We start from the raw sequence: 14,508 nt of genomic DNA on the forward strand, positions 1-14,508 counted from the left end.
ATCGTGTCCCTCCCCAATTAGTTGTTTCTTTTCTAAACTGAAAAGTCCCAGACTCTTCAGCTTTTCCTCATAGGGAAGGTGCTACAACCCTTTAATCTTGTTTGCCCTTTTCTGTGTTTTTCCCAGCTCTGCAGTGTCCTTTTTAAGATACAGCAACCAGAACTGCACACAGTATTCCAAATGATGCCAGTATTCCAAATGATACAAGGGCATTATAATGTTTCCTGTTTTATCTTCAACATTTTCCTTAACCATCCCCAGCACAGAGTTTGCGTTTTTCAACCTGGTAAAGTCTAAATTACAGAGTTAAAGGTGAGACTGTCTCACCAACTGTGGCATATTACGCATCCCTCTTTTTGACCCAAAACAGGCTCGAGATGGTCTAGCCTAAATAACTGGGGATATAGCTGTGTAGCCCAGTTGAGACCAGTTGTACTAGGATCCTTTATTGCTTTTTCCACAGTTACATAGGACAAGATGTTTTATAGGACAATGTTGTATCTCAACACAGCTGCAGTGAAACAAATGGGTAAGAAGTCTGTCTGAGTACTGAGTAATGGTGATGCCTTAAATAAAGGGAAACATTCAAGGGGCTTACCAGCATAGTCTGTGAAGTAGTCCCATGTATAGTAGTTCATTCTACTCATGGGAGAAAGGCAGCGGGGCTAGGTGTGATGCCTGCTTGTGCAGGTAGAAGGTTTTGGCTGGACTGAGGGGTTGGTGAACAGGGACTGTTTGTATGGGCAGGGATTTTAGAAATGTATTGCTTTGGTGGGTTGGCTGAGGAATTGCTGGGTGTTGCAAGCTCAAGCATGGTGTCCAGCTGTAGCCTGGCAGCCTGGTAATAGCTCACATTTGGCTACACGATTTCCTTCCCAGTACCCAGCATCTTGGCCATCGTGACACCGGCAATGCATACAGTGCCCCACCCAGACGCTTTCCCCAGAAGGGATGATTTGACGCTGGCTGCCATCAACATAACAGTTGGGCCCTGTAGAGAAATGACAGCATGTGTTAGAATCTGTCAATATTTACCTTTCAAAAGCCTCTCTGTAAAGCCTAGAAACACAGAGATTCTCCTGAGGGCCACACAAAGTGTGTCTTATCTAGTATCTACTACCCCAGGTTCTTAATATGAAGAAAAAGTCTCAAGTCTTCTTGGAAAGCTTCTTCCCTTACAGCAGGACGGGGGGGGGGGAGATATCTGCTGATGTCAAAGGTGAGTACTACAAACTATGTCAGTCTCTTCGTGAACTCTTAAGCAGATGTTCCCTCTGTTTTATAAGTTGCCCAGCCTTGCTTGCCCCTTGCCCCTTGCCCCCTCTCTTCAGACAGGAACCCTTAACCGATCATGGACAAGGAGTCAGGACTACCACCCCACATGAAAGTTATACATCTGGCATAGTTCCGTAGGCAATTCTCTCACCGTCCTTGCAGGTGGGGCAGCAGTGGCCCTTCTCGTAGACAGGATTGACACATGGTGGAGGAGCACAGTCGGCCACTAGGCAGCGAGCTATGCCATCTATATCACAGGTACACTGTTCACATTCTGATGGCTGTAGGAGAGAAAGGCTGGTCAGGGTGAACATCTGTCCATAGTTTTAGTGTGAGCTAACTGTTGAAAGTGCACTTGCCATGGTTAGACGTGCTTCTTCCTTCCCTCAATGAAAGAAACTACTTGTGACCCAGTCCAGAAACCATCTTCCCTACTATCTCGGCAGATGTTCATGTGGAAAATAAAATGGGTGGAAAGCATGTGTGAAATGAAATGCTGAACAAATATCCATGTAAGGTGCTTGAGGTGGGAGGAAAAAGCAGCCCACTTGAAGCATGTGGAGAGGGAGGAGAAGGGAAAGTCCCAGGGCATGGACGGAAGACAGATAAGGCAGCAACCTTACTGAAGCTACACGCCTGGCCAGGGCCTGAATGGTAGAACTGCTGGCAACCCCATGTCCACTATCTTGCACGTTCCATGAAGGAAAGAGGCATTAACTAAAAATGAGTCATAGTAGTTCTGCTTTTGTTTTGGAAGGCTCTATATATATTGCTCAAAGAGCAAAAGTAGAGGAAAGCAGAGTTCGTCCTGCAGCTGAAAAATATGTGCACATTACATTCCTAGTTCTAGGTTCATATGTACATCCCTTTCACAGAGGAAGACAGGTTTCAATCCCACCTCTACAACACAGAATGGTGTCACTGGGAGTATTGCAGGTAACAAGTTATTCCCAGGACACCCTTATCCTACTCACTGCAGTTCTTGTACAGTCTGTTGTGCAGTATTTGTATGTATGCAGATCTACACGAGGGCTGATTTATATATTGCAAGAGAGTGATTCTGTAATTCCACATTGTGCCAGCCTGGCCATGTCAGTTTTCTATATCACTGAAAGGGAGACAGGTGTACAGACTTGTAGTAAACACACGCTTGAGAGATGTGATTGCTGCATGTCTTCATATATGTGCCTTTGCTTCAAATAACTAGCAAAAAAGTGGGCAGATGTGTGGATCTGAAATCTCTATCTTTTTGTGAAATGTGTAAAATGTAGTTCAAGCTGATTGGTGCAGTTCAGGGATTTCACCAGTAAGTGGCAGTATCACCCTAAACGAATGATTCTATGTTGGAACCTCTCTTGAAATGAAGAGGTTCTGTCCTGCTCTTTTGCCAACTCTTCCTATCTAGTAGTTAGCCTACACGCTCAGATATCCTTGCACCTGGAAATGGGAAATTTACAGGTTATACTAAGATAAACCAATGAGCTTAAATGGTGCTGCCAGTAGGTGTGCACATGGGTGGGGGACTGCCTTAAGTAGCAGTGAAACCATTAGGATCCCAATATGCTAAATAACAATAGGCCCAAGAATATGGGGATTAAGCCCTCCCACCAGCACTGCCAGATCAAACTCTGTTTAAAATACCATGCAGAGGATACTAGCATCTTCCTTCTGTCCCCTCATTTCTCATTCAACCCCTTACTGGCATTCTACTACTGACCACAGAACCACAACAGGGAATTGCAGAGCAGCCACAAGTGCCATTACTTTGCTCCCTCTAGAAAGTAAATGTCTTGTATGCCAGTCTTTGTGTCCCTTTCCTGCCCATCCAGTTCTGGAGCATGTTCACCTTTCCCATTCCCCACCCAAGGGGGAGGCCTCTAGATCCCACCTGCCTGTGTGAAATTCCCTCTCCACTCATAGATCTAGGGTAATGAGAGAATCTTGAATTTCAGTATGTACAGCAAAATGTTTTTTTAAATCTCCCATTTTTCTTGATCAATCCAAATTGACTTTTGTAGTACTAAACATTAATCAGTTCAACAAAGCTTGAGTCCAGTGGCACCTTTAAGACCAACGAAGTTTTATTCAAGGTATGAGCTTTTGTGTGCACGCACACTTCCTCAGATACAATGAAATGGAATTCACCAGTCCATACATATAAGGCAAAGGTTGAACAGCAAATTAGCGGACAACACTTACAACATACTTTGAATAAAACTTTGTTGATCTTAAAGGTGCTGCTGGACTCAAACTTTTTTCTACTGCTTCAGACCAACTTAACTACCCACCTGGATCTAATCAGTTTTGTTAATGACATTTCTTAAGATAATTTGTTTTTTCTAAACCCACCTTAATCCTGCTATTAGCTCTTAGGCAACTGCAAGGTATCCTGATTTCCTGAGCTGCTGCCATGTGGCCCCCAAGAGCAGCTAAATCTGTGTAGGTAGGACAACAGAATTTTTAAAAGGATACCATTAAGGTCCTAACTTTTATCTCTGCCTTCCACAAGAATCTTGAGTGTGGCCAAGACTGGTAGATGGAAGAAGCTAAAGACAGATCACAAGGGACAGTCAATAAATTTAGTCTATTTGATAAAACAGGGAATTCACCTAGGGAGGTGATCTGCCCAATCTGGTCAGCTACATGGACTTGCTCTTTCTGTAGCTATGCACACATTTTTGCATAGCTGCATTCACCCACACATATTTGCAAGCACTCAATTAACATAATTCCTATTTGCAGTTTTGTTTGCAGAACACTATGACATTTATACTTTTAAATTCCATAAATATGCCAGTTTATACGATATTATATGCTAACTAAGTTATAAGGGATGTACTTTAAATTGTTAAATCAGCAAAATAGGTTTAGACTTGATAGGAATGCAAGCACTGCAAATATTTCAGTTTTTCTGAAAACTTCAGTGGGGGAGGTTCCAAAAAAATGGGGAGCAGAACTGGGTTCTTTCCATGACTTAATTTTTGGAAATTTCACATCTCTACAGGAATAGAGATATACAGGAATAGAGATATTTTATATATATATATATATAAAAAATATGTTTCTTACTTTTTCAAATAACATAAACAATTAAAAAACCTTGAGACTGCGACAAGTCAAACAAATTATAAATACAAGTAGGATAACCCAACAATATTCCAAAACCCAGCCACGATAAATAATAAATCTGTATAACAGTATACATTCTGGAGCAGTTTAGGCTAAAATTCTACCAACATACCTTAAACTTTAGAAAATAGCAAGTTGCTTATATAAAAGATTTGTGGGGATTACCTCATATCCAACCAAATAATACAAGGCCAGATACCAGATAGCAACGAATTTAGAATAAGATTGTTGACCTTCCAGGGGTGATAAAGAATGTAACAATTTTGCCATTATAAATTGGTCCCAAATCTTATCATGCCACTGTGAAATAGTGGGAGGGACTTGGTCTTTCCATTTAGTTGAAATTACTAGTGATGCTGCAGTTAACAAAATAGCAATTAATTCTCTAGTTGTCTCCCTTGTAAATAATTGTGGGCAGTAATGTAGTAGCATTGCTTCAGGACTAAGAGGAATCTCGATTGTAGTAATCATTTTAATTCGAGTACGGATTTCTTGCCAAAATTTTTGAATATGCAAACATTCCCACCAACAGTGCTTATAGGAACCAACTTGACCACATTGTTTCCAACAGGTAGGAGGACTAGCAGGATAAATTTGAGACAACCGCTTAGGAGTAAGATACCAATAAGAAAGAACCTTTAAAAACTGATATTTTATATTATATATTTTAGAAACATTACTAAAAGAGGACCATACTGTCTTCCAAGCCAAGTCCGTTGTAGGAAAGCGGAAATTATATATCTTGATCGTCACCCTCTTCGGCAGAACCTGTCTCCCATTAGCTAGTGGAGGTTCACTGTCAAGTGCTTCCCCACCCTGCTGTGCCCAGTAATGCCAAAGATTGTTTGAGCTGACTCAGATTTTAAAATACCCTGTCTGCAATTTTAGCAGTGATAGATAACAACAGCTTTAGGAAAAGGTGTTGTACTGACCAGCAGCAGGCCTAGAAAACAAAAGGGGGTGTTGCACTGGCATTTTTCATCAAGATTAAAGAGCAAGAAATGACTCTGTGTGTCTCCAAACTTGCTCCTTTGTTAGCATTACTTTAGTCCTAGTTATGAGGAGGCTGGTTTCCATAGTTAGAAACGCCTGTCTTGTGCACGTAATATAGTACAGTTCTAATCATACCCTCGAGCTATACTATTATTAATGAATGCTTGACAAACACGCTTGGGAAGCAAGTTTTACACACGCTACTAGTTTCCCCCATCACTCAATTTGACATTTTGGCCTTAATTGATCACTTGCAGACATTAATACCAGAGAAACGGTCACTTCTTCTCACGTGTCTCAGTCCAGCCCCCTTGCCAGAAAGCCGTGCGGGCCCCTTACCTGGAAGTGCTGTCCCAACTCATAAACTTGGCCACGGTGTTCACAGCCGACACGTTCGCAGCGCGGGCAGCAGTCACTGGGGTAGTGGCTGACGTGGATGCAGGCAGGTGGCAGGGCGGTGCAGTCCGTGCGAGCGCAGGCTGGCCCTTCGGGGGTGCACTCGCACTGGGTGCAGTGGTCACTGTCCAGGAAATACCACTCGCCCACGTAGTACAGGCTCCCGTTGGCGTCACAGGTGCTCACGGGCCCCGCCAGGGCTGGGATGAGCCCCAGAGTCAGCATCAGTGCTAGACTCAGCTGTGCCCAGGGGAGACGCATCGCTAGACTCAAGCGGGGCATAAACTGGCTAGGAGCCGTGGCTAATGCGAAGCAGGGGAACGAGGGAAAGGACATCCAGTCCCCCCACGGCCTAACCCACTTGCCGGAGCTCAGAGTCCCACCTGGAGGCTCTTGCAGAGGCTGCAGCCGATACCCGTAACCCTCCCTGGCCAGCCCTAACGTGCCTCGGCCTTTGTGCCGGCGCCTCCCGCCCCTTACTGAAATCCAAGCCCAGCCCGTCTAGGGCAGCGCATCCCCTCCCCTCCCCACCGAGACGGGCGGGAAGGACCCGGGCCGTGGGAGGGACCGGCCGAAGAGCCCCCTGCCCGAGCCTCCTGCGCTGTTCGACTGCACTCAGGCGGCTCCTTGCTCGCCTCCCAACTTCTCCATTCATCCCAATAGCAAGCACCGCGCCCCCCCAAGCCCCACCATGGCTCCTAAAGGCACGAGCAGGGAGAAGTTCATTAACGGCACCGAAGCCGAAGGCAGGCATCTGTTTGTCTCCGATGAAAGCAGGACAAGCACGGCGTTTCCTGAGGCAGCATGCGCGCGCACCCACACACGTTCCCCCAGAACTTTCCTGGGATCCCTTTCTCCACCCCGCTCTTAGGTCTTTGCGACGCGGTTGCTTTAAGAGGCAAAGATTCCGAGGAAAGGGGCGGGGCGTTTCCATGGAGGTGGCGGGTTTATGCTGGCGCGAGGGGGGGCAAAGTATGCGTGTGGCCCGGACTGGTGGAGGCCAGGCCGTCCTTGGGTCTGTAGAAGGAGTGCGGAGCGGCGCGTCCGACAAAGGGGCAAGACCGCGGGTAAAACTAGGTTAGTTAGGTGATGGGGGCACACTGTCAAGAAGATCTCACAAGGGAAGGGAGGTACGGTGGAGGTTGTGGGTTTATTGGGGGGCGGGACAGTAAAGCAGAATGTGTAGAGTTGGGGGGGGGTAGGTAGGAGCGGCATAGAGACTGATGTGGGGGCAAGGGGAAATAGGTACCATATTTGCTGATGGGGAAGAACAAGCCGTCTGATCCTCTGGGAGGGTTATGTGGCGTAGTGGATGTTAGCAGATTGAAAGCAAGGAATTTCTTCCTGTGGCTGATCTATGGCTTGTGCTAGAGTAGTCTGGGTCCCCTATCTTATCTACACTTTCCATTCCCTGCTCAATCTGCACCACCTTTTATTTCCTTTAAAAAACAGACCTTTATTCTGAAGTTGAACATTGCCTCTATGTTGCCCTTCCTTGATCCGTCTGGGCAGCCCTTGCAACCAGTGCCATCGCTCTGGAGGATGGTGGAGGAACAAGTAGCACCCAGTGAGAGGCTTGAGGTGAAGACCATCTTGGGGGATGATGGTGTGGAACGGAGCTTGGAGCTGCATGCTGAGGTTAAGTACAGGGACTTTGTGCCTTTCTCCAAATGGGGGCTGTAGGCCAGGGAGTTCTGTGCTTTTCGTTTCCCTATCTTTCGCAGTTGAGAAATGTTCCTGAACTATACCCAAGAGAGCCACAGAAAACAAGGACAACACAAATCCACAACCCTTCCCCACATTGAATGGGTAGCTTCTTACTAGTGGCGGGTGCTAAAGGAGCATCTGTATGAAGAATCAAATCAAGATTTCTTGAGCTAGAGAGGTAAAACTAGTTGTCCAAAAAGGGATTGGTTGTTTAAAGGGGCTCCCTTTCCATGCAAACACATGCAGGCTGTAGTAGAGTCACGCTTTCCATTTTATGTGTTGTCATCTATGTCTGTTTTTCTGATACATGATGTGGAGGACAAATACCCCGTGGACAAGTCCTAGTCTTGGACTTGGTACAATTTAGCACATTATTGCTGAGAGGACACAATTGTAGTGATAAGATTATATCTTTTGCCAAAATTCCTAGGTTTGCCAGTATTCCAAGTTTGGAGTGAATTTTCTTTTTCATTTCAATGCCATATTTTATGTATGTGATGTTATTTATAGTCTGTCTTTCTCACAGGGACTCAAGGCAGATTACACATAGTGAGTCAGTACAATCCACATAGAAGGCACCATGGTTCCATAATGTCCCTTTTTGTGTTGCTTTTGAAAGGCATATCAATACTACTGTGACTGACAAGTTTGATGATTTATACAAAAGCGATCTAATATCCATCTGTCTCTAAAGGAGGACCTGTTGTGACTGTGCTTAACTCATGTTTATAAATGATGCTTAAGTCACTTTTTGTTTTTTGTTTTTATGTAAAGTTAATGAAAATGGAGTAGTATGTCATCGAAGCCCAGATCATTTCAATCTCCCTCTCTAATATTCCCTTCTGTCATTTTGATGTTCTGACATGACAAAGAGTCTATTATTTCCATCCAAATCCTCTTCCCTCCCACCTTTATCACTTTTCTTTTGCTCTTTCTATTTAAAAATATTCTAAGGCAATTTATGATCAGTAATCCTGGAATCATCTTTGATTTCTGTTTCCCTCTGTTCCCATGTTCAAGCAGTCAACAGATCCTGCTGCTTTTCAGCATCTCTGAGATCTGTCATGGATAGCTAAAATGTGTCCATGCTACCTCTCCATACTGGCTCTTCTTCTGGCTGGCCTTCTCTGTCGTTCTTCCCTTTCAGTATTGTTCAGAACGTCTCTGTCCCCCACTGTTATGACTGTTCCATCGTGTCCCTGCACAGGTTCCCCATCCTGCTGCTCTATACCGGTGCCATGGTTTTCACTTTTGAAGTCTTCCACCTTTAACCCCCAATTGCAGCCCACTTCGCCTTCTGTCGTGGAGCTGCCCATTGTTGGAACAGCTTTTCTGTCTCATGAGGGCCCTCTCCAGGTCCTTTCTCAAAACCCACTTTTAAAATGAAACTTCTGCTTATTTTACTCTGAGCTTCTTGCTCCTTTCCTGTTATGTGATGCTTCTAGCTTACTTCGTATTGTTGGTTCTTGATTTATTTCCTTTTATTTTTATCCCGCCCTCCCCGCCAGGCAGGCTCAGGGCGGCTTACAACATATTTGTAATACAATAAAACACACAGTATTTAAAAAGGTAAAACAGTAAAAGCCATCATAATTTCAAAGTGTTAGTAGTACAGGTAATAAACGATGGCAGCGTTCTTCCAGCATCCAGATGACAACAACCACCATTGTCCAGGTCCTTGCCAGGCTATTAGATGTTGATTTGACCCTGATGTTGGTACTAGTATTGGTATTGGGGAGCCTGGTGGAAGAGCTCCGTTTTACAGGCTCTGAGGAATTGTAACAGGTCCCTGGTGGAAGAGCTCCATTTTACAGGCTCTGAGGAATTGTAACAGGTCCCGCAGGGCCCTGATGTCCTCCGAGAGCTCATTCCACCAGTACAGGGCCGCCACAGAAAAGGCCCTGGCCCTCGTCACAGCTAGCCTGGTTTCTTTAGGACCTGGAAGGGCCAAACGATGTTGGGACCCTGATCTTAGTGCTCTCTGGGGAATATGTGGGGAAAGACAGTCCCTTAGGTAAGTAGGTCCTTGACCATATAGGGCTTTAAAGGTAAGAACCAGCACCTTGAACTGAATCCGGTATGCTATAGGCAGCCAGTGCAGTGCTTTTAGGGCAGGCTGGATGTGCTCCCGCATAGGGAGACACAACAACAGCCTCGCCGCAGCATTCTGCACCAGCTGCAGCTTCCGGATTTGGGACAAGGGCAGCCCCATGTAGAGAGCATTGCAGTAATAAAATCTTGAGGTCACCATTGCGTGGATCACTGTTGCCAGGTCATTGCTTTCAAGGAAGGGAACCAACTGCTTAATCAGCTGCAGGTGGTAAAAGGCAGACCGCAGTGGCTGCTACCCGGGCCTCCATTGTTAAGGAGGCATCCAGGAGCACTCCCAAACTCCTAACCTCCGGTGCTGGCACCAATGGTGCCCCATCGAAGGTCGGGAGAGGGATCCCTAGCCTTGGCCCACTCTGACTCAGGCACAGGACCTCCATCTTTGTCGGATTCAACGCCAGGTCCAGCTCTCCCGGACTAGAGTTTTGCTGGCCGTCCAAAAACAGATAGAGCTGGGTGTCATCCGCATACTGGTGACAACCCAACCCATATCTCTGGGCAAGGGGGCGCATGTAGATGTTAAATAACATCGGGGAGAGTACTGCCCCCTGAGGCACTCTGCAAACAAGTGGGTGCCTTTGGGACAGCTGTTCCCCCAGTGCCACCCTTTGTCTCCGACCCTGAAGGAATGAGGAGAGCCACTGCAAGGCAAACACCTGAATCGCAGTGTCGGCGTGCCGGTGGGTCAGTAGTTGATGGTCGACCATGTCGAACGCCACCAACTGGTCTAACAACAACAACACTGCCTTACCGCCTCCATCCAGGTGCCTCCGAAGGTCATCTGTGAGGGTGACCAGGACTGTCTCTGTCCCATGGTCTGGTCAGAAACTGGACTGGAAGGGATCTAGTGCGGAGGTTTCATCCAAAAAACTGCAGCTGAGTTGCCACTGCCCTCTCAATCAATTTGCCCAGATGGGGCAGGTTGGATACCGGCTGATAGTTGGCTAATTCGGCCGAGTCCAAATATGTTTTTTTCAGGAGAGGGCAGACCACTGCTTCCTTTAGTGCACCAGGGAACAGTCCCTCAATGAGGGACTTATTGATGATCTCCCATAGTGTACCTCGTAGCCCATCATGACCTGCTCTCTTGGGCCGAGAAGAGATCATATCATTGGGTGTTTTGATACACACCCTGGCACATCACTGACACTGTAGAGACATATGCTACCAGTAGTGAATTTGTTTCTTTTGCTTTCAGCCTAATATTCACAAATAACACCTTCCAACTTAAGTGTACGCATTTTTCAAAACTTACATGAGAAGCATTGCTAAGGGCCCATTCAATGCACACTATTTTTTAATGGTGGAAAGTTCCATCAAGTCACAGGTGACTTATGGCAATCCTGTAGGGTTTTCAAAGTAAGAGACATTCAGAGGTGGTTTGCCATCGTCTGCCTCCACGTCATGACCCTCGTATTCCTCGGAGGTCTCCCATCCACATACTAAGCATGATCCTGCTTAGTTTCCAAGATCAGGCTAGCCTGGGCTACCCAGGTCAGGTCACACTATTTTCTAGTAAAGTATTATTGATACTGCTGTAAGTAAGCCACATGTGTATCATCAAATGAGAGAATGCACTCATCTGTTTCACTAAGTGCACATGCAGTAGAAACCTGAGGCTAGTTGCTCCTTCCCACTGTGTGGGCCTGTGGCCAATTTTTTCATAAGGCAACCATGTGTATTCCAACACAGAAGTAAAGTCTGAGTAGGAGACTCATACTCTGTGAAGCACCCCTTTTGGCGTTTGGATCTGGCAGCCTGAGTTGCTTTCTCAGTCCTGTGTGGATCCTAAGAAAGGGGCAGTATCTCTGTTGTTTGAAGGTGAAATGGTATGGGAGTGAGAAACATTGCAGTTGCCTCAGCCCCTCCTTTGTCTGTGGGGTCTCCATTTGCCAGCCTCCAGCTCAGCTGCTTTCTAGTGCTTGGCCAGAGCACCTAATCCATGTTAGTCTAGGCCTTTTGTTCTCCAGGCATTCATGCCCTTTCCCTATTCAGCGTCCTCCTGACTGGGGCTGAGGAATACCAGTAAACAGCCTGAGGCTTTTCACATGGAAATGGCCCTACCTCCCTCTGAAACTAGAAGACCAGCATACCCTGACCACCTGGCTGTGGTTCTGACACTCTTTAAAAAACTCTTTCCTGTGACACAACTCTGTGTTTAGGGCCTTACTTGGATCCCTGTGCCCAAAGCCAAGCGTACAGGTTCCCCCACACACACACAGCAATCCCCATAAGGAGCCCCTCACCTGCATTTTTGTTACTACTTCATCTGAAACCTAAGGAATGTAGCCAGAGAGTTGCCTGTCTCTCTGCTTTCACTTCCTCACTTGGTTTTTGTCTATGCACCCCTCCCCTCCCCTCCCCTCCCCAATTAGAATATCTGGGAAGCTGCCCAGGGCAGCAGCTGTGCTGTGGCAGTCCCCTTGTGGATGAATGGGGCCAGAAAGGGAGCTGTGGAGCATGTTTGTCCTTCAAGTGTCCCATATTATGTCGATTGTAGCCAGGAGTATTTTTTGCAGCATGACCTTGTCTTTCCTCACAAAGGAAGGGGGGTGTTGTCCTCAGCATTATGCCTTTTATGGAGTATCAGTAGTGCACATGGTATACAGTGCTGTGTCCTCATGCCACCTACTGTGGGCAGTGTTCTGGGCCAGCCAGGAAATGGAGGGTGGGTGGGTTTATAATGTTCTGAGGATTGGTATTTACGAAACAAAACATCTCTGACCATAGAATGCTTTCCACATAACTCTCAGTTCTGTGTCTTTAGGTAGATCATGAAAGTGAATTTGTTGTATTCTTCTTTGTTATGTGTTGACCCAAGTGAGCATGAGAGCTTGTTCTGAGACTATATTGTAGGCAGACAGAGAGCACCCAGTCTGGCAAACCAAAAAGGATCTCCTTCTGCAGGCTTTTGCTTAATTACCAGCACAGCCTGTTGCTGTCAATGGGGACTGATGATGCAGAGTAAACAATGCACATGAACACATGAATCTGCCTTATAATGACTCAGGCCATCAATCCATCAAGGTCAGTATTGTCTACGCAAACTAGAGCAGCTCCTCGGGGTCTCAGGCAGTGGTCTTTCTTTTCACCTCCTACCTAATCCTTTTAACTGGAGATGCTGGGAGTTGAACTTGGAATGTTCTGCATGCCAAGCAGATGCTCTGCCTTTGGGCCACAGCCCCTCCTCCGAATTTCCTTCACTGTCTTCTGTCCTCCGTTAACCATCCCTAAATGATGCCATGTTTTTAAAAAAATCTTTTCACTTCCTTCTTCCTTTTTCATATTTTGCTTGCACAAGCACACACATTCCAAATATCACACACCTAGCAATTTTTTTCTAACACACATTTTAACACCATAATATATTTGTCAACTGAGTCTAAACATTGTCTTATTATGAAATGTTGACAATTCCCTGAAAAAGAATGAACTCTTCAGTGGTGTGTAAAGAAAAAGCAGAGTGCTGGGACAGGCGGTTGAGGGAGACCTGAGAAGAGAAGGAAGCAAAGCAGCACAGAAAATAATCAGGGCAGCTGGGAGGAGAGGTGGAACTGAACGAGCAAAGATGAATTCGAATGAGGGGTGGTATCTGAGAAGTGAGAGAATGGAGGGCAAGCAAGGAAAGGTGCTCTTGGTCGTCAAGTCCCAGGGGAATGTGCCGGAGAAGCAAGCGCATGAGTGTGACATCTTAACCTTCTCACAACTTTGAGGCAGGGCATATTCTGGGAACCCAGACCCCATCGTTACAGGTGTCACAGTTCTTGGGACCATTGTAACTGCCTGCCGCAATATCCAGAACACACAGGCTTTTTATTCCCATGTCCCCACTGTTTGCCCTTCTGACATTGGAGTGAGTTTCTGAAATATTGCTTGCTGGCATTTGTATGCATTTGTCTCTGTAGTAAGGGGCAGCTAGCTCAATTTGCAGGTAGGAGTAACTGTCATGTTCTGATAGGAATAGGGTTGTCTTTTGCTACTGTGTTTGACTCTCTTCATGTAGGGAGGTGGAAGGGGATGATGAGTTGCCTAGGAGAAAGAGTTTGCGGTTTGTGACAGCATGTGCATTGTAGTACACTGTCCCTAATCCAGGCTGAATCCTTCTGCACTGACAGGTGCAGACTCTGCTGGAATTCTATCAGGAGATACAGCTGGACCACTCAAGACTGGAACGGAGCCCTTCACAAGCAGTTGGCAGCTTGCTTGCTGCTCCACCCCACCTTAAGGAGCTGATGAGGGAAGAAATCCGCCTTCTTCTGAGGAGCCTCCAGCAAAAAGCATTACAGGAGGGCAGGTGGGAAGACCCACTGTAGGGAGAGAGCAGCGGGACCCAGAAAACCCTACATGCTGAAACCTCTTTGAGGAAGGAATGTATCTGCTTGGTCTCTTGCAGTGCCATCCTAATGTCAGTGTGTTTAGAAGGGCGTAACTGTACTTAGGATGGTGCTGTAACTGGTGGTAGATCTGTATGTGGAGATGAGTGTTTTTAATCGTTTGCCCAGGGCAGGCCTGTCTAAGGTAAGCCAGAATGTTATGGTACTGTTCCTGCTATGCTTCCCGAGATCCCAGAACCAGTGCAGTCTATAATCAGTGCTTGGATGCTTTGAACTTGAATGTGGTTGCCACTCAGTTGGCCAGTGCCCAGCAAGTGGGCTTGCAGAGAGGTGTCTGTGGGGGGTGTTGAGTGACTCCCTTGTCTGTACTGCAGTCCTGCCATTCCAAAGCAGGTTTCCTGTTTGTTAGCAAAAGTTTAGAGATGGGTGTGTCACTCTAGTGTTTTTTCTTAGTCATTAGGTGTTTCCCAATTGCATAGGATAGCCCTTTGGGTCCAAGCACATGTTATTTGTCATTCCCCTGGCATCCTCCATGCAGAGATCTGGTGGTGCACCCCCTCTCCAT

At 46.3% G+C, this 14,508-nt stretch overlaps 2 protein-coding genes across 2 annotated transcripts in view; one reads left to right on the forward strand and one right to left on the reverse strand.

Moving 5' to 3' along the window:
• Positions 1–198: 198 nt before the first annotated feature.
• LOC107120292 (von Willebrand factor C domain-containing protein 2-like) lies at positions 199–6,577 on the reverse strand. Its single transcript, XM_015422959.1, has 3 exons — positions 5,737–6,577; positions 1,427–1,556; positions 199–991 (listed from the first exon to the last, which is right to left on the reverse strand). Exons 1-3 carry the CDS (start codon positions 6,127–6,129, stop codon positions 807–809), a joined length of 708 nt encoding a protein of 235 aa, XP_015278445.1. The 5' UTR covers positions 6,130–6,577; the 3' UTR covers positions 199–806.
• A 190-nt stretch (positions 6,578–6,767) lies between these two features.
• The window catches only part of CCDC24 (coiled-coil domain containing 24), a 12,453-nt gene continuing 4,712 nt past the window's right edge, over positions 6,768–14,508 (forward strand). The window contains exons 1-3 of the mRNA XM_015422946.1: positions 6,768–6,860; positions 7,246–7,431; positions 13,725–13,903. Coding sequence (XP_015278432.1) covers positions 6,768–6,860; positions 7,246–7,431; positions 13,725–13,903 — 458 coding nt within the window. The remainder of the gene's footprint in view (positions 6,861–7,245; positions 7,432–13,724; positions 13,904–14,508) is intronic.

This window comes from Gekko japonicus, unplaced genomic scaffold, assembly GCF_001447785.1.
Source record: "Gekko japonicus isolate JY-2015 unplaced genomic scaffold, Gekko_japonicus_V1.1 scaffold117, whole genome shotgun sequence".
Taxonomy (NCBI): domain Eukaryota; kingdom Metazoa; phylum Chordata; class Lepidosauria; order Squamata; family Gekkonidae; genus Gekko; species Gekko japonicus.

Coding starts and splice junctions, on each gene's coding strand:
- LOC107120292 (XM_015422959.1), bottom strand. CDS start 6,129: ATGTCCTTTCCCTCGTTCCCCTGCTTCGCATTAGCCACGGCTCCTAGC. Junction 1,557..5,736: donor AGTTGGGACAGCACTTCCAG/GTAAGGGGCCCG, acceptor TCTCTCCTACAG/CCATCAGAATGTGAACAGTG. Junction 992..1,426: donor CTGCCCCACCTGCAAGGACG/GTGAGAGAATTG, acceptor ATTTCTCTACAG/GGCCCAACTGTTATGTTGAT.